The sequence below is a fragment of the Sinocyclocheilus grahami genome, unplaced genomic scaffold (assembly GCF_001515645.1).
Source record: "Sinocyclocheilus grahami isolate Dianchi unplaced genomic scaffold, SAMN03320097.WGS_v1.1 scaffold1715.1, whole genome shotgun sequence".
NCBI classification, from domain to species: Eukaryota; Metazoa; Chordata; class Actinopteri; order Cypriniformes; family Cyprinidae; genus Sinocyclocheilus; species Sinocyclocheilus grahami.
In genome coordinates, this window is record NW_015506894.1 from 98,059 (window position 1) to 123,351 (window position 25,293).

The 25,293-nt window shown below is 38.8% G+C and overlaps 1 protein-coding gene across 1 annotated transcript in view; it reads right to left on the reverse strand.

The window, feature by feature from the left end:
* Positions 1–25,293, reverse strand: part of LOC107572191 (talin-1-like) — a 48,969-nt gene that overhangs the window by 18,450 nt on the left and 5,226 nt on the right. The window contains exons 5-27 of the mRNA XM_016258610.1: positions 24,841–24,983; positions 24,306–24,433; positions 23,191–23,251; positions 22,979–23,083; positions 22,746–22,901; positions 20,752–20,853; positions 18,296–18,372; positions 18,017–18,197; positions 17,672–17,785; positions 14,460–14,568; positions 14,052–14,260; positions 12,638–12,736; positions 10,480–10,578; positions 9,023–9,151; positions 7,117–7,219; positions 6,595–6,803; positions 5,854–5,973; positions 4,186–4,383; positions 3,805–3,944; positions 1,945–2,038; positions 749–838; positions 534–656; positions 18–161 (exon numbers count right to left, since the gene is read on the reverse strand). Coding sequence (XP_016114096.1) covers positions 18–161; positions 534–656; positions 749–838; positions 1,945–2,038; positions 3,805–3,944; positions 4,186–4,383; positions 5,854–5,973; positions 6,595–6,803; positions 7,117–7,219; positions 9,023–9,151; positions 10,480–10,578; positions 12,638–12,736; positions 14,052–14,260; positions 14,460–14,568; positions 17,672–17,785; positions 18,017–18,197; positions 18,296–18,372; positions 20,752–20,853; positions 22,746–22,901; positions 22,979–23,083; positions 23,191–23,251; positions 24,306–24,433; positions 24,841–24,983 — 2,933 coding nt within the window. The remainder of the gene's footprint in view (positions 1–17; positions 162–533; positions 657–748; positions 839–1,944; positions 2,039–3,804; positions 3,945–4,185; positions 4,384–5,853; positions 5,974–6,594; positions 6,804–7,116; positions 7,220–9,022; positions 9,152–10,479; positions 10,579–12,637; positions 12,737–14,051; positions 14,261–14,459; positions 14,569–17,671; positions 17,786–18,016; positions 18,198–18,295; positions 18,373–20,751; positions 20,854–22,745; positions 22,902–22,978; positions 23,084–23,190; positions 23,252–24,305; positions 24,434–24,840; positions 24,984–25,293) is intronic.

Below are 25,293 nucleotides of genomic sequence, written 5' to 3' on the forward strand. Positions count from 1 at the left end.
CAGAGTCACGCTGTTACCTGGGACTGGGTGCAGGCCGGGTCCACTAGGTTCTGACAGGCCATCTGGATCGACTGTTTGGCTCTGGCGAACTGTGAGGGGTCCACAAGACCCTTCTGCCCAGCGTGACTGTTTGGGTCAGACACACCCACCAGATACGCCCCCTGTGAGAGACACATCAACAGGACACCCGTCAATTCAAACATTCTCACCATGGATATTACTGTGAAGCTGCTTTGAAACAATATGTACTGTATGAAGGTGTCTTGACAATAAAAGGAACAGTTCTCAGCTGATGTACTCATCAACAAAACCTCCATAAACAATATGGTATACCTCACAAAAAAATAAGAATTTTGCAGAAAATTCTATTAACAAAAATTAAAAATTCTGTTTACAGCTTTAAGAGAGACCAGTAAGGCAAATGTGTTCGTTCATTTAATGCGCTCCTGTAACTCTAGATGCATCATAGCCCTGGTACATTTTATCAAGCACCGCCTCACAGACACAGACACAGACACACACAGTGTTTTTACCTGAGTGGCTGCCTCAGTGAGACCACATAGCGCTTTAGATGCTGAACTGACTGAGTCTCCAAATTCTGGCAAGTTACTGTTCTTGGCATTATGGAAAATGCCAGCCATGGCCTCACCCAAAATCTGCACACGACATCAACATAAACACACAGCTTTAGCTCAACACTGCGACTGGGTGGCATAGCTCTTCATAGTGAAGCTGATCTGTGTCGCACCTTTGAGTTCTCCATCACACTGTCAATGCAGTCGAAGTAGCCCATATCACTGACCGCTTCAGTGGGATTCTCCAGCATTCCTCCGACCGTCTGCGGACACACTCACTGTTACACACACAACACATGCCGCACACGGATATTGCTCTGAAGTTTTTATGTTCAGGTTTTAGGCTTTAGTTCTGCCTTAAATAAATTCTAGAGAGAGCAAATGCTACTTTGTTATTAACATTCAGTGCTGTTTCAATAAATGTCCACACTAGAACAACAATCTTCATCGTTCAGATTACATTTCTTAAAAAGAATCAAGTTAATCAAAAAAACAAACAAAACCTGTCAAACGTTTGCAGTCAGTGAGATTAAAATAATAATAATAATCCTTTATTCAGCAAGGATTAACTGATCAAAAACATTGATAATGTTAACAAAAGATTTAGTTTGCAAATAAATGCTATTCATTTGAGCTTTCCATTCATAAAAGAATACAGAATACAGCACAGCTGTTTTCAACATTGATAATAATCAGAAATGTCTCTTGAGCAGCAAATCAGCATATTATACTGATTTCTGAAGATCATGTGACACTGAAGACTGGAGGAATGATGCTGAAAATACAGCTGCGCATCACAGGAATAAATTACATTTTATAACATTCACATAGAAATAAGCTATTTTTATTTGTAACTACACTTCACAATATTACCATTTTACTGTATTTTGGATCAAATAAATACAGCCTTGATGAGCAAAAGAGGCTTTAAAACATCTTACTGACTCCAAACTTTTTAACGGTAGTGTAACTGGTCTGAAACACAACGTATGAATGGCTTCTGTATGTTTTAGCTGAGAAGAAAAATGAAAACGATGCTGCCTTGAAAATGTGTTCTGTTGCTTTGCTGACATTTCCAATATCATCCAAAAACAGCACAACAAGTTACTGCCGCTCAATATCAAACACGATGTCATGCAGCATATTCGCATACGGAAGAACATGTCTATACAAAAATGACATATTTTTGAAGTATTTTATTACATTATTCTACAAAAGGGACAAACTCATGGCACAAAAGGTGTGTCATCTCTCCTCATAAAACCCAGTGCTGAATATGAGAGAATCAAACGCTGCATATGAGAGCGAGTTACTCACACAAACTGATGAACACAGAAAAGATGAGAAGTAAAAGAGAGAGCAGAAGCACCTCAAGCTCACGGAGAGCGTTGTCACACTCCTTCTGTCCCGGAGCCTGCTGGGTACACATGCTGATCAGCTGATTAATGCTGTCTGTCACAGCGCTATCGAGAGATAGAGAGACATTAGAGTTTGCTAGGAAGGGAAGGAATAGTGCGAGAGATCTGTGAGGAACTATCCACCCACGTGTGCTACCACACACAGTCTCTCTCTCTCTCTCTCTCTGATGCTCTGTGAGTTTTTGGATTGCGAGCGCTGTAAAGCCATTAGCTGCTGTTGTTTCATCCCGTCTTCCTCTTTCCCTCACACACACATTAGAGAGCAGCAGAGATACAAACAGGTTTGCTTTATAGATGTCTATTACATAACTGTGCTCATTCCAACACAAATGTGTATAAAAGCGAGCATGCCACTTATGTAATGCATCTCAATAGAGGAGCTGTGTGTGTGCTCGAGTGCACAGTTTCTTTCTTACTATCACAGGCACTGTTAGGCTACATGCCATCACACAGCACAGCATCTGACTCGATTCTCTAAGCGAGCTGCATTTTAGATGCACTCCTGAAACGAAGATGGTTTCAAATAGTTGCTAGGATAACCTTCTTTTGACAAATTGTAAAGATGCGCTCACATTTACGTTGCTCTGTGAAATTCTGTGTGCGAAATCCAGTGATTCCTACTGGTCTGTAGGTCTGTGTGAGCTGTGCTTCATACATCTCTACGCTACAGACAAATTTTGCTGCAGTTTTGCTAATGTGATCGCACCATTAACCAGCATCCCGTTTCCCAATCCCAGAATGCTTTGCTACAAGCTAAGGGTGTTGCAATAATAACCATGAAATTTCAAAAATGCAATATTGATAAAATGTGAATACTGCACATATGTGACCCTGGACCACAAAACCAGTCATAAGGGTCAATTTCTCGAAATTGAGATTTATGCATCATCTGAAAGCTGAATAAATAAGCTTTCCATTGGTGTATGGTTTGTTAGGATCGGACAATATTTGCCCGAGATACAACTATTTGAAAATCTGGAATCTGAGGGTGCAAAAAAAATCTAAATATTGAGAAAATCGTCTTTAAAGTTGTCCAAATGAAGTTCTTAGCAATGCATATTACTAATCAAAAAATTAAGTTTTAATATATTTACAGTAGGAAATTTACAAAAATATCTCCATGGAACATGATCTTTACTTAATGTCCTAATGATTTTTGGCATAAAAGAAAAATCAATCATTTTGACCCATACAATGTATTTCTGGCTATTGCTACAAATATACCCCAGCGACTTAACACTGCTTTTGTGCTCCAGGGTCACAATATTACAATATTGTAAATAATCTAGCACTGATATAACTAGGTGACAATCATCATAGCAGTTGGCACTATTGCACCTTAACACTGTTTGCCAAAAAATGAAAGACGACGATGCCATGGCTGTGTCTAAAATCACATACTCTATGAGCAGGTTCTTCTATTGAATAAGTACTTAGTGAATGTTAAAAAAGTAAGTTCTAAAAAATAGTATGCATATAATCCAGACAAACCACATTCATCATGTAGTCATTATCATGTGACCTACCAGCATCAGTTGCACTACTTCACTGCCATTAGTAAAGTGTCCATCAGATTCATGAACGGGTTGCTCACGTTTGTACAAAATGCCATTCCTAATTGCACAATGCTGTTCAAGGGTGCAAAAACTGTTTGTGTGCACCCTTCTTCTAATTTTGTTTCAAATTAAATATTATTGAAGTCATCCAAAACTTCCAGTCACTATTTCTTTGCTTAATTTCTTATTTTTGAATCTGTACGGATTCTTGATGACAAAATATGAATTGAAAAGCAGAAGATGGCTGATTCTAACCGAGCGGCAGCAGCAAGCTGGTTTTTGAGGTTGGGTGAGTTGGGGTCTGTGGACAGAGCTTTAGCAGCCAGCAGGAGTTTGCTGGAGGACATGGAGATGGTCTTCAGGTTGGTGACCACTTGAGTCTGGTCCTCTTTCGACTACAGGAAGAGACGAGAGGAGAAGACAACACTCATCTATCAATCAAGTGTCAGATGACTCTCTCAGGGTCTTGTCTTAATGAAAAACTAGCACATCTTTAATATTTCCACTTAATACATAGCACTTGTATCAGTAACCTATAATATCATACATCAAATGATTCTATAGCTAGAGTAATCCGGCAGTAGGTTATGAGTGTAAGTGCTATAGTCTTGATAAAATGAATTTGACTGTCCATGCCTGCGACTGTCCAGCCATGTCCACTCCAGCCAGCAGGAAGTGATTGAAGTCTTGTCCGAACTTCCCGGAGGCTTTGGACAGGTCCTGGGTGGTGCCACGTGACGCCTGCACCAGCTCATTGGCTGACTGGTTCAGTCCGGCCGCCGCCTCGTTCAGATTTGCCTGTGCCTTCTGGAAACTCTTCCCGCTCACTGGGAACTGAAGATCAGAGCGACTATTAATAATAGGAACAGTGACTGTAATATGGCTCAATGTAATATTTAACAGGGACAGGAAACACAAAGTAAACACTAAAAGTGAAACCAGATTACAAAGAGAAAAGCCTGGCTAGAAATTGACATATTAAAAAAAGTTTTGCAAGTTTTAAGGCCATGCAGTCGAATGGATAGATTGATGGCTGGATGGAAGGATGGATGTATGGTTAATGATGAATAATTTTTAAACAACAGATAGATAAATAGAACAAAAGAACGCTAAATCAAGTTGCATCACATCTCAATAATTTAAGATTTTTAGTAAGTTAATTTTTGCAATTAATCACACTAAATGAACACATTAAATTGACAATCCTAATTAAAACACCTTTGGACTGTTTGTGAGTTTTTAGTTTCTCTTGGTTGACAGTCATAAGATTTTCAACATGATTTTTGAGCCAATTCCTCCTTGGTAATCTGAACACAGATTCAATTTCCACGTGACTTTGTTTGGTGTTTATCAAAGCACAGTTGGTAATTTTACTGGAAAGCGGGCAAAAAAATAAATAAATCCTGACATTTCCAATTTGGAGAGCTGAGATGACCTTGTGTAGCAGGTTCACATCACAACTGGATTCATTCCCTGTTTACGTCAGTTCCTCGCTGACAACCAAACTCATGTTCTGCTGCATGACTTACGTTCTCCTTCTCATATTTCACAAACGTAATTTCAATTCAGCTCTTTCTAGGTTGAGTATGATGATGAGCAGACTATGATGTTGAAACGGTCTAGTTAAAAATGTTAAAGCCTGTTCACACCAACACCAATATTTGGAATAAAAATGCAAATCCATTGTCTGACAGTAGGTGGCGCTTATGGAACAACAGAAATGCAGCGGCACACAAGCGCAGAGCTGTGCAGCTTTATGTTTCTGACACCATCAAAGGAAGTCAAACAGTATTTACGGGTTTTTAAGCAGCTGTTTAGATTTTTGTATTTGCTACTGTGTTGATCAAACATGGTTCTGGAGTCTTCTTCTGCTTTTTACTTTTGCGTTGCAAAACAGTCTGTTTGCGAGTACTCCCAAGCGACTACTGGCGTGTCCCTATAAGCCTGAGTCTCACTGGTTGGCTACTACGCATCTCCATCAAAACTGACAGTACACTGACAGTATGCAAATGTTTTTCTGGTCTGAACAGACACATTTATAGTACATACCTGTTTGTCGCATCATATTTTGGCAAGAAACATGTGTCTTGATGTGAACAGGCTTTTAGAGGTGGACAGTTTTTGTGTGGCCAAGTGTGTTTGATGAGCTGACTTTAATTACATTATATAAGGCACTTCAGATGCAAGTCACAGGACCATCCAGATGACAACAATATTGCAAATTTCATTCTGGAAAATACTTTGTGAAATGTCTCGAAAATGACATTGTGAGTGTCTTTATGGCTGGGGGCGGGGGGGGCTCACTTTATCAGACAGGAGTTTCTTGCTGGCTTCTCCTACAGTTCTGATGGCATTATCCACGTCTCTCTGCCCCGGCAGACAGTTTACAGAGCGGTTCAGAGCCTGAGACACAGCCTTAGCTACCTGAAAACACACACACACACACACACTCGTCATCAGCAGAACATTTAATAAGCTTCTCCAGTTATGCTAATCATAGACACACAACAGGCAATTTTATTTTCAGAATAATGGGCACATCACCCTACGGCAGACCAAATCTCCCATCAGCAATTAAAAGGGAGGTTTCGTTACTCAATTTAAACCCACTCTACTGAGCTATTCTCATTAAGTACTCTAAATGAGGTTGGGTTTAACCTGGGCCAGTCTCTGCTGGCTGTCAGGGTCTCCCGGTTTGGCAATGGCTCTCTTGGTCTCCTCGATCAGGCTGGCGGATTTGTCCATGACATCCGCGGTGCAGTCGAGCATGGCGTTACGGGCATGAGGGTCCTCGGTGTTAGCGGCCACTCCACGAGCAGCCGAAGCCAGCGAACGCAGAGCCTGAGCCACGTCACGAGCAGCCATACCTGAAAATATGCTAATCATAGACACACAACAGGCAATTTATTTTTCAGAATAATGGCACATCACCCTACGGCAGACCAAATCTCCCATCAGCAATTAAAAGGGAGGTTTCGTTACTCAATTTAAACCCACTCTATTGAGCTATTCTCATTAAGTACTCTAAATGAGGTTGGGTTTAACCTGGGCCAGTCTCTGCTGGCTGTCAGGGTCTCCCGGTTTGGCAATGGCTCTCTTGGTCTCCTCGATCAGGCTGGCGGATTTGTCCATGACATCCGCGGTGCAGTCGAGCATGGCGTTACGGGCATGAGGGTCCTCGGTGTTAGCGGCCACTCCACGAGCAGCCGAAGCCAGCGAACGCAGAGCCTGAGCCACGTCACGAGCAGCCATACCTGCAAAACACACGTAAACCATCCACAAACAGACATTAAGAGAGATTGAGGGTGCCCACAATGAACACATGACTAACCCTTATGGGTTTCAAACCTGCAACATATGGGCTGAGTTACGAGAAAGATCTTCAACCACTATGTCACACCACCTGCCTGTGCTTGTTACAGCAGCAACAGATGAATAATATATTCCACAGACAGGGGGCGCTGCATAACATGCCATCGGACATGGGCTTGATCATAACCTCTGAACAGACTGGCAAAGTGCTGAAACTAGCCAAGAGTTGGCAGCATGTGAGATTGATGGGGTTACCTGTGTAGTTCTCATTGCCTTGGGTGGCTTCACTGAGGAGCTGAGCAATAGCAGAGCTCACGGCTTTAGTGCTGGAGCCCAGATCCTGAGAACACTTCTCCAGCTACACACACACACACACACACACACACACACACAGAGCTGTGTTAAAGAAATCATATTTTTATATTTCAGAAAGCATGCTCAAACAGGCCTATGGGTATCAATAATACAAGCTGAAGGAACACTTTGTGCTTTTCATTCACAGTGTACCTTTTTAGAATTGAAAATAAAACAGTATTCACCATCTGTAGTGACTAACATTACATTGGGTGTATAACTACAGTACACAATATATCAGTGGTTCTCAACCCTTTTGACTGCAAGGCAATATTGTTTCAATGATACTATATAAAGCCTGACAAGCTTTTTTAAGAACGGATTCCCACTCTTTTCAACCAATGAATTTACATGACTTTTCCAGTTAATCGTGATTTAGTGGATTAAGGATAGCAATTTTTAAAAATATTTTTACTCACAATTTCTATCTGATAAAATATTTTAGAATTTGCCATAACTACATATATGTGACCCTTGCTGGCAAAATGAGTTGGAATGTGCACAGGCTAATTTTGAGCTACAGGCAAAAGAAGTGAAAAATTTAGTTGATTTTTAGGTTTTCACAAAAATGAGTTCATTAAGCCCTCGTCTAGCGATCCCAATGCTCCAAATATTAATTTTAGATGTTAATTACACGATCCCGATAAATATACACATATACACAGAATTACAGTATTTAAGTATTCACGCAAACATAATCTGTTTTGTCTTAAGTGAACGTTTGGGGAACTGTTGGGGAAAAACATCTGATGTGTAACATTATATTAGAACCGTGCATTACAGTATAGGACGTCTGTATCATTAATGTTAATTTATCAATAAAAGAAAAGAGGGAATTACTCGCTGCTCTTGATTGAACTGCTTTTGTAGTTTTAATAATCAATTTATTTGTAATGAACAGACTAAAGGGATTTTTACATTTGATTATTTGTTTTTCTTGAATGCTTCTGTTTAGATGTAAAGTGAAAATGTTAATGCATTATTTGTTTTTTCTTATATTTGTTCTACTGTTTTTTGTTTTGTTTTTTTGCATCCGTTCTTATTCATAATAATAAAGATAAAATAAAAAATAGCTATATTGTGACTATTAATATAGTAATTATTATTAAGTAAAGACGTGCAGGAAAAGATGCCGCAGGTGATTTTGCTTTGGAACCTTCAGAAAACTTTAACTCGATTTTTCTCAGAATTGACTTTGCTGAATTCAAACAGGTGTAGCTCAGTCATTTTTTACCCGATTCCAATGTGAATGTGAAAATGAAGAGAACTCATTTTTGAAAATTTGCTCATTGTGACTCATTTTGCCAGCACAGGTCACATATGTATATTCATTATGAAAATACCCATTGAGTTTTAAGATCATCTGTCATCAGCAACATAGCTTATACAAGAAACTAAATGTGTCTCTAAGCTAAAGCGTGCTCGAAAAGACAAGTAAATATCTGTCGGTGTAGTGGCTTCTGTCTAGCAGCTGTTTTTGTGACATGCAGCTCCTGACTTGTGGGTATAGGTGTGAAAACTGACAGATAAAGATCATGTCTGCACAAACATTTGAACACACATACTCATTCTTCGATATTACTATTTTCCACATTTAGAGTTATCGCAAAAACAATGGAACAACACAAAGGGAAGTTTTGAAATGATGTAGTATTATGTATTTTCTCAACTAACTTTCTCAGGCGCATCCTGGGATGCTTTTTGAACAGTACTGAATGAGTCTGCATGCGTGCTGGACACTTATTGGCTGCAGGTATGTTCAAGTGCATGTACTGTTCGCACACATACTGTGTACTGATGCCCTCACCGTTTCTCCAGGCAGGGGTTTGAGTTTGCCTTCAGAAGCTGAAGCTTTGGCCTCCTGCATGTCCCTCTCCAGCCCCCGTACCATTGTGAGAGCGTTATCAATCTCCAGAGGACCACACGCCTCCTGAGCCTGAGTCAGACAGAGACAGAAGGCAGACAACCATGTGAAATTACATGTTCACCAGGCCTCTGTCATGTTCACTTACTTTCTATACATGTGTATATCACAGTTCTAGAAGAATGGACCCCATTTACTTTCTAAATAATATGTGGATGATTCATCTGTGGATATAACTGGCTTCATTATCTTTCATTGAAATGTAATAACTTGCTCTTCCTCTGAAATGACTTTCCTATTTGGCGGATGACACCAAGCTCTCATATTTTACAACGTCTCCCCTCCATCCACCTGTCAAATATAGATCATTCAAACAAAAGTTTCCTACATTTTTTCTAGTTGAATATTATGGTATATTAGGGAATGTGTCATGCTACAGAAGTAAAATGACGTCCTTTTGGTTCAAAATATTATTCAGTAAGTGTGTCATCACCAGGGCACAGGTAGAGAATCTGTATCCAAAAAAACCACCAAAATGGAACATCCATCATGCATTTCTTATTTAATAAATAAATAAATGTGCAATATATGTGCAATGCACATTTAATCTAATCTTAAATTCATTCTGTAGAATTTAACAGATTCCCCCCCAAAATACAGCACATTGAAAATGTCCCCAGATTCTGTCTAACAAATAAAAAACTATATATATATATATATATATATATATATATATATATATATTATTTTTATTAAAAAAAAAAGTGGCGGCCGCCGCGGCCTGTTTCGCTGCATTCTGACGAACAGATATGACAAACATATTTATTATAAAAACCACAGATAGAGCTACCTATAGCTGCTTATGCAAGACCCAAATTCTATCTACCTGAATAAGGAAATTCTGAAATCCAAAAACTGCTTGTTACACCCTCATTTAAATCAGTATTTCAAATCAGTAATAAAATCTGACATCAGCTGAGCCATTAATGTGCTTTCTTATCCTCAAATTGGCGAGTGGCTCTTTTATTTAGAAAGTGGGACTTATTCTGCCACATTGCGGATTGCATTTCCTCTCATTCATATTCTATTCTGTTTTATTTATATAGCACGTTTAAAATCAACAGACATTGGCCAAAGTGCTTTACAAATCAGACATAGCACACACAGTCTAAAATTATAAAACACAGCAACACATCACAAAAATAGATCAAATTAATTACAGTCAAATGCAAGAGAGAAGAGATGAGTCTTTAAATGAGCTTTAAAAACATCAAGAGTGGCACAAGATGTAACATGGAGAGGTAAACTATTCCATAAACGAGGAGCTGCAACAGAAAAGGCCCTGTCTCCTTTTGATTTTAATCGAGACTTGGGTGCTATTCATAGTGAAATGAGTGAACCGTCTTGTATGTATCCACTACTAGGCAAAATTTCTTGGCCTTTAACACCAGAGCCGCCGCTGCATTAGCCACAGCCTTCGCCAACTGCATCAACATGTCCTGCACACACATACACAATTAAACAAGCTAGTTAACTTAATTAGACAGATATAATATGTGACCATGCAGCACAAAAGCAGTGTTAAGTCGCTGGGGTATATTTGTAGCAATAGCCAAAAATACATTGTATGGGTCAAAATTATAAATTTTTCTTTTATGCCAAAAATCATTAGGATGTTGAGTAAAGATCATGTTCCATGAATATATTTTGTAAATTTTCTACTGTAAATGTATCAAAACTTAATTTTTGATTAGTAATATGCATTGCTAAGAACTTCATTTAGACAACTTTAAAGATGATTTTCTCAATATTTAGATTTTTTTGCACCCTCAGATTCCAGATTTTCAAATAGTTGTATCTCGGCCAAATATTGTCCTATCCTAACAAATCATACATCAATGGAAAGCTTATTTATTCAGTCAAATTGCTAAATACTCAGCAGAGAAAACTTTGAGAATGACCCAGATACGAGCACTACACACTATACAGAGAGCTGTAAAGCTGTCAGATACAGCGCTAGAATCACTATAAACGCTTCAAAGAACAAGCAGTGTTGTACATAAACAGAGGGCAGGGCGGCACTAGAATTGTCCTGTTCAGAATGATTTCCATTAAACCTCACGTTACCAAATGCGTTAAACTTGTTCTGATAAGCGTTCTGTCCAAATAAGGACATGCACACGACTGTAGCACGAAACTTCCCCTTCAGTTCGGCTGTGTGAAGAGTGAAAAGACATTCGCAACCAAACATAGAGGGTTTGTTTCGAACATTATCACATTAGAACCGATAAAAGACTTCAGAACATTCAGAACCATTTAAACTGTCACAGCTATGAGATCCATGAGCCCAAACCACACATATGGAAGACATCACGAAAACAAAATCATGCTCATTTGCTTTTAACAGCAATAACTGTAGGCTAATGCAATCCTAAACATTTGAAAAAGTGTCTCTCTTTCAAGGAATATATATAGACCCAGAGAAATTGATGATTCAAAATACGAAGGAGAAATGCTTTCTACAACAAGAACCTCCTCCTAATTCACCTGCCTCTCACTAAATCTGCATCGCATCAGTGTGAATCAAGCCTGGTTTAGTGTTTTAGTGTAAACCAACACAGTGCCACGCTTCACTCTGAAACCCTAATGAATAAGACAAATATTTAATTCTGCTCACTTTATGGCTAACGAAAGAGGTTTGAGTTGGTTATGTAACGAGTATATTCAAGTGTGAACACCCACATTTGTCCCAAATCATTCAGCCCTCAAAGAATGATCCACACAAACAATCTTCAGTCATTTTTCCAGCTTTTTTCTGTTCTATGCAGATGCACCCCTCCCAATAAACCACCCAAAATACTTCTAGAACAATGAACTATTTCCAAATATAGCAAGCAGTTCATTGTTTGTTTTGTTCATATCGCAAAGTCCGTTATTTCCAATACTGTGCAGCCCTAATGATTACTAAAACAAAGTTTTTTTTTATTTTACTGTAGTAATAATTGGTAATTACTAGAAAAATGTTACAGTGGCTGTCACAAGCTCTTAAGTGTGGCTTTTTTAGCAAACTAAACACTTCTAGATAAAAAGGGATGAGCTCTTTGATACGTCTCAACACAGGAAAACCACCAGTTCATTACTGATAGTTACAGGTCTGTATACACAAAATGTAAATTTAGAGAATTATGATATGATTAAATGATGAAATCTCTCATGCAGAGAAACTGTGTGGATAATGCAATGATTGATTTCCAGTGGATATGGATGAGAATATAAAGACCCGTCACCACACCATGATCTGACAGACGGTCTCTGTGTGACTACACGAAATCCAGGTCAAACCGTGATCATTAAATCACTGATCACTGTTGCATTAGCTTGATTGGCTGGTGAATATGAACTGTTCTTTCTGTGTGTTGTTGCCAGCATTTGACTATAGTGTGTCCGTCTGGAGTGTGTGAACGCTGCTGTACCTACAGACTGATGAGAACACAGGTTAATGCGTTACAGTCACAGCATCAGTGTGTGTGTGTGTGTGTGTGTGTGTGTGTGTCACACCTGATTGTGCTGATCCGCGTCGGACTCTCCGATCTGCTGCAGGAGTTCACCGCTGGCCTGACCCACATTACCCGCTGCCTGCAGGAGGTTCTGTCGCGGCTGAAGACACACACAGCAATATTAACATATCATAACAGCAAAGGCAACATTAAAGCAGTATTTGCTCATAACATCTAGATTTACAGAGTTATTAGCGTTTTCTAAAGGACAAAGCAATGCAAGACAGCAAAAAAAAATAAAAAATTGTGGTAAAGTTTTAACTATTGTAAAAAAATTTTTTTAAAGCAATACATTTTTTTCAGCAAGGATTCATTAAACTGATCACAAGTGAGAGTAAACACATCTATAATGTTACAAAATATTTCTATTTCAAATAAATGCTGTTCATTTAAACTTTTTATTTATCAAAGAATCCTGAAAAAAATGAGTCATGGTTTCAACAAAAATATTAAAGGAACACTCCACTATTTTTGAAAATAGGCTCATTTTCCAGCTCCCCTAGAGTTAAAGAGCTGAGTTTTACCGCTGCGTAATATCATTGCGCCTGCTGCACTGCAGCAACGTTCCTTGATTATTACGCCGGAATGAGAGTATAGTTCCTAGCCATATCGGCCTAGAAAATCACAACATTTAATTTCCCGTCGATCTTAGTACACGATGTAACTACAGAAGAGTCAAGTTTTAAATAGGAAAAATATAGAAACTCTTTGGTCATTTTTGAGCGAGATGCTAACGGTCTAATCAGATTCAATGATCTATGCTAAGCTAAGCTAAAAGTGCTACCGCCAGACCCGGAGAACGGCTGAATGAATTCGAAAACGGTAAAACTCAACTGTTTAATTCTAGGGGAGTTGGAAAATGAGCCTATTTTCAAAAATAGTGGAGTGTTCCTTTAAGCAGCAAACCTGTTTTCAACATTGATAATAATGCATTTGCTTCAGTAAATCAGCATATTAGAATGATTCTGAAGCATCATGTGACACTGAAGACTGGAGTAATGATGCTGAAAATTCAGCTTTGATCACAGGAATAAATTACATTTTAATATATACTCAAATAGAAATCAAATTGTTTCTACTTTTTGTCTACTTCAAATTGTTTAATATTTCACAAAATTACTGTTTTTACTTTATTTCAGATTAAATAAATGCAGGCTTGGTGAACCCAACGAGATGTCTATCAGAAATTTAAAAACAATATTTTTATTGACCCCAAACGTTTGAATGGTAGTGTTTGTTTAGGTTTTAGGCTTTGATTTCTTCAGAAAACCTTTAAGGGAACCAGAATCATTACCCAAAACACAACCACTAGATTCCTTACAATCCCCAGTCCTACTACTAACACACCACTGAATCCACCTCATCAACTGTTTGCCACATTCTCAATCCTATGTTTGTACTGTAAGTGCTGATACCTCAGTACTGGCGGGCTGAGCGGTCTTGAGCATCTCAGACACAGCACAAGCCAGGCTCTTGGCAGCACCCAGAAGCTGTTGGCCACGTCCTCCCTCGTCCTCCATCAGCGCCGCCAGCAGTTTGACACCCTTAGACATCTCGGTCAGGTTGGAGGAGATGGTGGTGACAGCACAGCCCACAGCGGTGTAATCCGTCTCTGCCGGGTCACCTGACACACACGTTCAGGGACAGACTACATTTTACCACAGGACCAAAAGTCAGTGGGGGAACTAAAAATGATCTTTTCACTGAAGCTGCACATATTTTGCATAGCAAGCACACAGTCAAGAAGAGTTGTCAGCTAGTGCGATGCTAAGGAAACAGGCAGAATACAGGGTTGCCGGCTGAAACATGTCATTGTGTGTCACCTGCAGTCAGATTGACCATGGAGGCAGTTCCCGCAGTGATGGCGTCCACCTGAGAGTGAATCTCATGTTTGGACTCATCCATTTTGTTCTTCCTCCATGCTTGAGATGCCTAAACATCAGAGAGAGGTTGTTTAATACAAGTACTGAGCACATATACATTCATCACTTTACAGCTGATTACAGCAGCATGTCAGAAATGTTTCTTTCCAGACATCCACATGCCGTATATCTATATTCCCTTCTAATCATTCATTTAGCCCTGATTCAGAAGTTTTTCAAAAGTCCCCCCCCCTCACCTCACGTTTTAATTGAGGTGTTTTTCTCCTTTCCTTTTCTGTGTGTGTGTTTTGTACACATATTGTAATGTATGTTTGTATGTCCTTCAGGAGACATTAACTCTCCTGCCAGGCTGTTATTGTAAATACAAACCTGTTCTTAAAGACTGGTTAAATAAAGGTTAAATTGTGACCCTGGAGCACAAAAGCAGTCTTAAGTTGCTGGGGTATATTTGTAGCAATAGCCAAAAATACATTGTATGGGTCAAAATGATTGATTTTTCTTTTATGCCAAAAATCATTAGGATATTAAGCAAAGATCATGTTCCATGAAGATGTTTTGTAAATGTCCTACTGTAAATATCAAAACGTAATTTTTGTTTAGTAATATGCATTGCTAAGAACTTCATTTGGACAACTTTAAAGACGATTTTCTCAATATTTAGATTTTTTTTGCACCCTCAGATTCCAGATTTTCTAATAGTTGTATCTCAGCCAAATATTGTCCTATCCTAACAAACCATACATCAATGGAGAGCTTATTTATTCAGCTTTCAGATGATGCATAAATCTTTATGAATTATAAATCATAAAACCCTTATGATTGGTTTTGTGGTACAGGGTCACAATTAATTTTAAAAAATTGCCTTATGCATAGAATTTTTCTTCTGGTTTTAATCTGAATCGCTCAAATATCACTCCAGAACCCTACCGATGTCTCAGTCCCTCAAGTTGCAGAGATACTGTTTATCAATAGAGCTTTACAACTCGAGCTATTTCAGTCACATATCAAAAAAGGTCAAATATTTTAACCTCCAGAGTCCAGACCAAAAGAAAACAACTTCAAACACACTATCTTAACCCTTGTGAACTGTTCAGAAAATACACCTGTTATTCTCAGGTCAAAAATGACCCAACTTCAATGTAAAAAAAATAAAAAATTACAGCACTACCATGATTTTGTACATGAAATTTGGTATATGCTAATTTAGATATTTTCTCAATAATTTGTGTTTGAAAAGTGTTTGAAAAATATGCCGTTTTTATTTGAGTTTCTGCTGGAAACTTTTTTTTTTAATTCCATAAATACAGTGGGGCAAATAAGTATTTGATACACTGCCGATTTTTCAAGTTTTCCCACTTACAAAGAATGGAGAGATCTGTAATTTTCATCATAGGTACACTTCAACTGTGAGAGACCGAATCAAAAAAAAAAATCCAGAAAATAACATTGTATGATTTTTTAATAATTAATTTCCATTTTATTGCATGAAATAAGTATTTGATACAATAGAAAAATAGAACTTAATATTTGGTACAGAAACCTTTGTTTACAATTACAGAGGTCAGACGCTTCCTGTAGTTCTTGACCAGGTTTGCACACACTGCAGCAGGGATTTTGGCCCACTCCTCCATACAGGTGTTCTCCAGATCTTTCAGGTTTTGGGGCTGTCGCTGGGCAACATGGAGTTTCAGCTCCCTCCATAGATTTTCTATTGGGTTCAGGTCTGGAGACTGGCTAGGCCACTCCAGGACCTTGAAATGCTTCTTACGGAGCCGCTCCTTAGTTGCCCTGGCTGTGTGTTTGGGGTCATTGTCATGCTGGAAGACCCAGCCACGACCCATCTTCAATGCTCTTACTGAGGGAACGAGGTTGTTGCCCAAAATCTCGCAATACATGGCCCCATCCATCCTCCCCTCAATACGGTGCAGTCGTCCTGTCCCCTTTGCAGAAAAGCACCCCCAAAGCATGATGTTTCCACCCCCATGCTTCACGGTTGGGATGGTGTTCTTGGGATTATACTCATTCTTCTTCTTCCTCCAAACACGTCGAGTGGAGTTTATACCAAAAACTTCTATTTTGGTCTCCTCTGACCACATGACCTTCTCCCATGCCTCCTCTGGATCATCCAGATGGTCTTTGGCAAACTTCAGACGGGCCTGGACATGTGCTGGCTTGAGCAGGGGGACCTTGCCCACGCTGCAGGATTTTAATCCATGACGGTGTAGTGTGTTACTAATGGTAACCGTTGAGACTGTGGTCCCAGCTCTCTTCAGGTCATTGACCAGGTCCTCCCGTGTAGTTCTAGGCTGATCCCTCACCTTTCTCAGGATCATTGATACTCCACGAGGCGAGATCTTGCATGGAGCCCCAGTCCGAGGGAGATTGACAGTCATCTTGAATTTCTTCCATTTTCTAATAATTGCGCCAACAATTGTTGCCTTCTCACCAAGCTGTTTGCCTATTTTCCTGTAGCCCATCCCAGCCTTGTGCAGGTCTACAATTTTGTCCCTGGTGTCCTTAGACAGCTCTTTGGTCTTGCCCATAGTGGAGAGGTTGGAGTCTGATTGATTGAGTGTGTGGACCAGTGTCTTTTATACAGGTAACAAGTTCAAACAGGTGCAATTAATACAGGTAATGAGTGGAGGATAGGAGGGCTTCTTAAAGACAAACTAACAGGTCTGTGAGAGCTAGAATTCTTGCTGGTTGGTAGGTGATCAAATACTTATTTCATGCAATAAAATGGAAATTAATTATTTAAAAATCATACAATGTGATTTTCTGGATTTTTTTTTTATTCTGTCTCTCACAGTTGAGGTGTACCTACGATGAAAATTACAGATCTCTCCATTCTTTGTAAGTGGGAAAACTTGAAAAATCAGCAGTGTATCAAATACTTATTTGCCCCACTGTATATACAAAATGATATAATACATAATTTTGGAACAATGTTGTAGGGAAACCAAATGCATTTAAAAATAAATAAATAAATAAATAAGCAAGCAAGTATTATAATTTTTTCACAGATTTTATTTTTCACCTGGGTCAAAAATAACCCAAACAGAACACTAGGGTTAAATACAACTATTGCAAATTATAAAAATGACTGAGACATTAAAAGATATATATACAGGCATATGAATAATGCATCTCACCGCATCAGTGCCCAGTGGAGGCAGGGCATCAAACTCAACGAGAGAGGCCTGAACTGCCTGCACCGCCTGCATACTGGAGTTAATGGTGCCAGTCAAAGCCTGCTGAGCTGATATCTGCCAGATAGAGAGAACACGGACACCTCACTGCACAGCCCAAACAAACAGCGCCGAACACCATTCAGACAAAACAGGCAGAGTGATCACAATTACACCAACAGACACGTCTCATATACATATCAAGAGCAGAGCCCATCCTTCAGAGCACATTCAACCCTATACGCTCTGTACATGGTATTTGTGGTATCTTATCCACCGGCTGTATGTTTGTGCATGTGCATATCTGACCAGAGGGGGCATGTGTCCTCGGTGCATCTGTCCGCTGGTGATGTGCTGTTTGGCCTGTGGCATGGAGCCCATCTGGAAGCTCTCTGGACCTCCGGCACCAGAGCGGATGATGGCCGGCAGAGCGACAGAGCCCGTCTCCACCTTCCCGACCTTATTAAACTGCTGCTGGAGAACTGTTGACCTGGAGCATGATACATCACAGGTTACCATCAGACCTAATGCCATGAGTGATACTTGTGTGCAATATGTCATTTTACTGAACTATGAAAAGAGGCTCACTTATTGGGAGACACGGAGTCCTCCAACATGGTTGATTCCTCATCGCCCTCCAGGCCGAAGTGATCTTTGCTCTTTTTCTGCAGATAAAGGGGTTTTCAGACGCAGCGAGTTAGGGAAAGATACTTGTGAGAAGCACTTTGTTGCCACAGCAGGTTTCTCTAGACTGGTCAAACATGAAGGTTTGTTGAGGAATTCCTCACACTGCGGAGAACCAGCAGCAGCAATTTCACATGGATGCATTACACAACCATAACAAATGAGACTGGTATGACAAGAACAAGATCTGCTTAATAACTGAACTTATCAACATCTACAGACTGACCTCTCAGGCCACAGGACTATTGTGAAACTAGCAGCTTGATGGTTATGAAGGGAGTGTTGCTAATGAAAGGCCCATTGCAAAATCCCTGCGTTTTCAAAAGAGCCATTAGGAATGCCTGCAGCAGCAGATAATGTGTGATAATGTGTAATCAGCAGAAGAGTCGCACAGCCAAACCTTTGTAACAGCATAAAGTCTGGTCCACAATGCAGCTAATTCTGTCAAGGAAATGCCCTCTTAGACAGGCAGAGACATGTAAATCAATGTACCACCGTTTGTTTGGGCAGTGGCCAGTTGCAGTGTTTCATAATTCTCAATATCAGCACATAACAAGTTAATAACTCAATTAATTAACAAATTAATAACTGATAACAAATTAAACAACTACTATAAGTATATCCAACCTTACCCTGATACATGCACATATGCTCACTTTAAGCGCATCTCAAATGCTTGATTCTTATATCATTAAAAAATATAAACTATATCATCACCACCCAGCAATATTTTATAAGTTGTATATATAGTACATACAGGTACATCTCAAAAAATTAGAATATCATGAAAAAGGTCAATATTTTTTGTCACTCATTTCAGAAAGTGAAACCCATATATTATATAGATTCATTACACATAGAGTGAAATATTTCAAGCCTTTATTTCTTGAAATTTTGATGATTATGGCTTACAGATAATGAAAACCCAGAATTCAATGTCTCAGAAAATTTGAATATTACATAAGATCAATAAAAAAATGGATATTTTAAACAGAAATGTCAGGCTTCTGAAAAGTATGTTCATTTCTATGCACTCAATACTTGGTTGGGCCTCCTTTTGCATGAATTACTGCATCAGTGCGGCGTGGCATGGAGACAATCAGCCTGTGGCACTGCTGAGGTGGTATGGAAGCCCAGGTTGCTTTGATAGCGGCCTTCAGGTCATCTGCATTGTTGGGTCTGGTGTCTCTCATCTTCCTCTTGACAATACGGGTTCAGGTCTCGAGAGACCATTTAAAGGTTCAGGAAACCTTTGCAGGTGTTTTGAGGTAATTAGCTGATTAGGGTGTGACCCCATGACTTTCCAATATTGAACTTTTTCACAATATTCAAATTTTCTGAGACACTGAATTTTGGGTTTTCATTATCTGTAAGCCATAATCATCAAAATTTCAAGAAATAAAGGCTTGAAATATTTCACTCTATGTGTAATGAATCTATATAATATATGGGTTTCACTTTCTGAAATGAGTGACAAAAAATATTGACCTTTTTCATGATATTAAAATTTTTTGAGATGTACCTGTACTACTTTACCTGCATAAATACAGTACACTTACATAACGCATACTACATTGCAAATCTCGGCTGCGTGATTGTTTCTATCATAACAAAATGTATTATCACATAGCTCTATTTATAAAGTTAGATATATATTAAATCAAACTTTATCTGCACATACACTCGTGCAGGCCGATATATACTATATTATAGCAAGCCTCTAAACATTGATCGCCTGTATCGTCACATGTAACTATTTTACACAACTCTAAGGCACGAAGATTATAATTAAGATGTTATAAATGCTAGCATCATGACTTTCTGTGAAGCTGCTTTGAAAATGTGTATTAAGAAAAGCACTATAGACAACTAAAATTGACTTGACGTGAATAACCCCTTTAGAAGGGGTTATCACTAAGGGATTTCTTAAGGAGTTAAAATAGTTAATAATAGTCCGTCAATAACAATGGATCAGTCTCTGCAAATGGTTGTATGAGAAAACACCAAAACATTGAAAACTTACACTTTCTGGACGCACAAAATAAATAATCAAAGAAATGTCTGAACATATATCAAAGATAGGATGCAGCAAAAATTGAGAACTTTTTCAAATCCAGTGAACAGTTTTTCCTCAAAAGCACTTGTATTAACCTGGTACTGTGTAAACTTGTAAACTTACTCCTAGAAGTTGCGTAATGACAGCCAGTTTTTAGTTGTGTGAGTATTATGCATCAGAGTCTTAGTAAACTCAGTCACACTTCTAGTCTTGTGAGTCCAATAAATACGTGAAATCAAAAATAAGTGTCAGGCTTCACATGATTTATTCAGTTTTAACAATCAGATTGGTCATGGCATGTTACCTTCTTGAGAATGATGTCGATGTAACCAGCGATGAGTTGTGCGATCTGCTCTCCTTCGGTGGTCTGAACTGAGTAGTAACCATCCTGATAGTCTCCAAAGTCCTGAAGAAGAAAGATTAAACACATGACACTCAAAAGGGCAACAAAAATAACAACAGAGTAAATAATATGGCACACTATAAAACACTGAATAGTAAAACAACTGTTTGGATGATTAAGTAATATAAAGTTAATAATGAAGCAGTGAATTGTGCATTCATACATTAGGCTGTATAAAATGAGCAAATATTGTCTCAGGTTTAGAAAATATTCATGGTGCAATTACAAAGCAGGGATGGAATAGATCCACCCTAATTCACAAAGGTTTGAGAAATCTGTGCAGCAAGAAAAAACATGCAAAATGCATTGAGTGTGACTGAGTGTGTATTGACAGGGATCTGGAGGACGGAAACAACTGTCAAGTAATTATTGAAATGATATTGCCTTAATGTGATCAATAAGTCTGCAAGCAGAGTCTAAATACTGAATTACTGCTGCGCTTCATGAAGCATAAACAATCTCTCTCCCTGGATTCAGTGTTCAGCATTGATTACTGCTTCAGCTTTGTCTATTACATGAAACAGGAACTGCTTAAAGGTCTGTCGTAGCACATCGGGCTTTAACATGTGTCTGAAAATATTATCGGGCATTATTAGTTCCCCAAACTGGGGTTCATGAAGGAACTGCAGGAGGTTTGTCAGGTGATGCAAAGCATCATAAATTAATCAAAAATCGAAATAAATCACTTCCTAAAAACACAAGATATATAGCCTGTTTATGTTGGCATCAGAGAACTATAAACATGCAAATGTGTAAATAATTCAGTTCAAAGGGGGTCAGCTGACAAAAGTTTTGAAATCTGTTGTTAGAGGATGATCTGTTCTTTTCAGTTTCTAAATAAAGTGTAACTGACGTCAGATGCACAAACTTCACAAATCACAAAAAGAGTTTCTTGTATAACTGAGCCCTTGATGTCAGAGCTAAAAAAATTATGTGAATCAAACTTCCTGTGGACACTGATCTGAATCACAAGGAAAACATTAAGTAAAGTCGTCGTAATAATAATAAACTCACTGCCAAAGGAACATCACAAAACTATTACAGGACAGCACGTTCTGCACAAAGGCTAGCTCGAAAAACAAACGTATGTGCTAGGGGTGAAGCGGTTTACTCATGTCGTTCCAAAGACTTCAGAACAATTTTTATGATTTCTTTCAGGACTTTTTGATACTTTAAAGGGATAGTTCACCCAAAAATGAAAATGTGATGTTTATCTGCTTACCCCCAGGGCATCCAAGATGTAGGTGACTTTGTTTCTTCAGTAGAACACAAATGAAGATTTTGAACTCCAGCCGTTGCAATCTGTCAGTCGTATAATGCATGGCAATGGTAACAAAGTCTATGAGAGTAAAAAAAAACATGCACAGACAAATCCAAATTAAACCCTGCGGCTCATGACGACACATTGATGTCCTAAGACATGAAACGATCGGTTTGTGTGAGAAACCGAACAGTATTTATATAATTTTTTACCTCTAATACACCACTATGTCCAACCGTCTTTGAGCACGCGCACGGCTTCCGGCGCGCAAGGTGTGTACGCACTCTGGCGTAGTTTACGTTAATGGGTGTGTTGATAGGTTGTGTGGACTTTCAAAGAATGGACATAAATAATGAAATTTTATTAAACGTATGACAGAATTGTAATTTTTGGGTGAACATTATTCAACCTAAACAATCCCTAAAGAGGTTAAACAAACCACCAAGTATTTACCAAATCGAACCGGAAAGGCACTGTGACACAGAAACACGATATGCAACACAAACAGACGGAAACAGAACTGTGACACAACCTATTCCACCCTTAGCACACATCGTAATCACAGAGCCATTTCAGTTCAAGTGTGAGTTCTCATCAGAACACAGTGTGTGTGTTTAGAGGAGTGTGCTGGTACCAGCGTGAAGCTCTTGGGAGAAGCGGCCCAGCGTTTGATGTTGGTCAGACTCCACTCCTGTATCACCTCTTTGGTCTTCTCATCCACTCTCATCACACACTCTTTAGTGATGCCCAACAAACGCGGAACAAGCTTATTCTTTCCTTTCATTTTTTCCTGTGAAGAGAATAAACATTACCATTGACACAAGAAAGCATTAATATTAGAGCTCAGATATCGTATGAGATCGTTACCTTGACTAAAAAGAAGGACACTCCATAGGTTTTCAGAGATCTGGCTAGTTTGACGTAGCTTACTTTGGCCTCAATCTCGGTCATGTTTTGGCAGTTTTTGTGTGCCTTAAATAGAAGAGTTTATCATTAAATTGTGATTAATATAGCGCATCATGCTGCGTCTAACATGGGTATGAAAAATAATGAATTACACATAACCTGCATAACCTCACCTGGAAGATCCTTTTCTCGCCCTTGTTCTTGATGTACTCTTTGGGCAAGAATTCTTTCAAACTGGATGAGAAAGACAGGAAGCAAGAATTAAGTGATTTCTTTTAATGAATGTTTTGAGAATTAAAGCAATCTGGGCTGGTGATTTTAGCAGTAGCTTGTGCTGGGAACAAATGAAACGCTGTCATTCATAAAAACACTGGTAATCTCGTCAATGATGTTACTGATGAAAATGTTAACAAAGATGATGGCCAAACTATTTTAATGAAAACATACTGTTTGTGAACATACGATGAGGAAAAAGTAAAAAAGTAGAATGAATTTATTTATTAATGAATTAATTTGAGAACTGATTGATCAAGCTGAAAGAGTCATTTTCTCTTCCTCAAACCTAATAGTAAACGTAACCATGAATGTACATGTAAACACATGTTGTTATTTTAAGGCTCTGATGGCATTAACTACCAAACATTTAGGTGATTAAATGTTTTCATATATTAACAACCCAAATAAAAAGTTTCTATGCAACTAAACCAGTACATTACACAGATACAGGTTGTAAGGAGAAACAGAAATGCGCTGAGCTCACTCAAGGAATCCAGGTTTGTGTTTAGACTCATTGTGGTCTCCGAACTGGATCTGGCACTGGTATCCGGCAAACTCACAGGCCTTATCAAAGGAGACAGGGTGGGAGCCGTTCAGGATGTCATCACGGGCCTGGGATACACAAAAGATTAGCAGACACTGCATGATACATTTCTAGCAAGAAGTAACTTGTCTGTCTACACCAGAAGTGAAAGCAAATATTTCAATATTTTGAGAACTGATTGATCAAGCTGAAAGAGTCATTTTCTCTTCCTCAAACCTAATAGTAAACGTAACCATGAATGTACATGTAAACACATGTTGTTATTTTAAGTTCTGTGTCTGTTCTCATGCAGTTTGAGAAATGCAGGATTTGTTGGTTTTGAAGGCTCTGATGGCATTAACTACCAAACATTTAGGTGATTAAATGTTTTCATATATTAACAACCCAAATAAAAAGTTTCTATGCAACTAAACCAGTACATTACACAGATACAGGTTGTAAGGAGAAACAGAAATGCGCTGAGCTCACTCAAGGAATCCAGGTTTGTGTTTAGACTCATTGTGGTCTCCGAACTGGATCTGGCACTGGTATCCGGCAAACTCACAGGCCTTATCAAAGGAGACAGGGTGGGAGCCGTTCAGGATGTCATCACGGGCCTGGGATACACAAAAGATTAGCAGACACTGCATGATACATTTCTAGCAAGAAGTAACTTGTCTGTCTACACCAGAAGTGAAAAAGATGCACAAAGCATCACAGTTACAGCCAATCAGACCATATTTGATGTTTAACATAGTTATGTAGAGTGTGATTTTAGACCATTGAGATTTCAAAATGAGCGTGGCTTCCCCAGTACAATGCCACAGAAATAGAAACCAGGTAGTTGACAGAATGCCCTGTCATTAAGGACAAAAACCCTCAAAATTTACATGAAAAAGACTTTGATCCAAAGAGAAACAAGCTTTCGCTAATTTCCTTCCAACACTGTGTATAGATATCATTCAGTTTACGAATGACATAAGGACGTGATTATGATGTAAAGGTGATGTTCTGTGGTGTTCACCTGCACATAGAGCAGGTTGAGCTGTACTGGGTCCCTGGAATCCACATTCTGGTCCGAGTAGAAGAACTTTCTCCTGAGAAGCAGCATCTCAGACTCCTCGACACCCTGCTCTCGCAGCGTCCGCCCATGATCCAACCAATTCACTGAAAATACGGTAAAATACAGCAGCTTTGACATCAGCAAATTCAGCTAGATTCCAAAATCATCCAAATGTAAATGTCCGAAAACACTTGACTGATTTTTTTTTTTGCTCATGATCTTAAAAACCTTAGAATTTCTTTGCAAAACCAAAAATTTTATTATATGTATTTTTTAATGGATTAGTCAGAGTGCAAAGTAAAGAAATTTACATGAGAATATACATTTGGTCACTATGAAATTCCCATACTTCCTTGCAGTGAACAGGTTGAGAATATACTGTATGTATTGTTTTGAAGAACTGCTAAAACAACA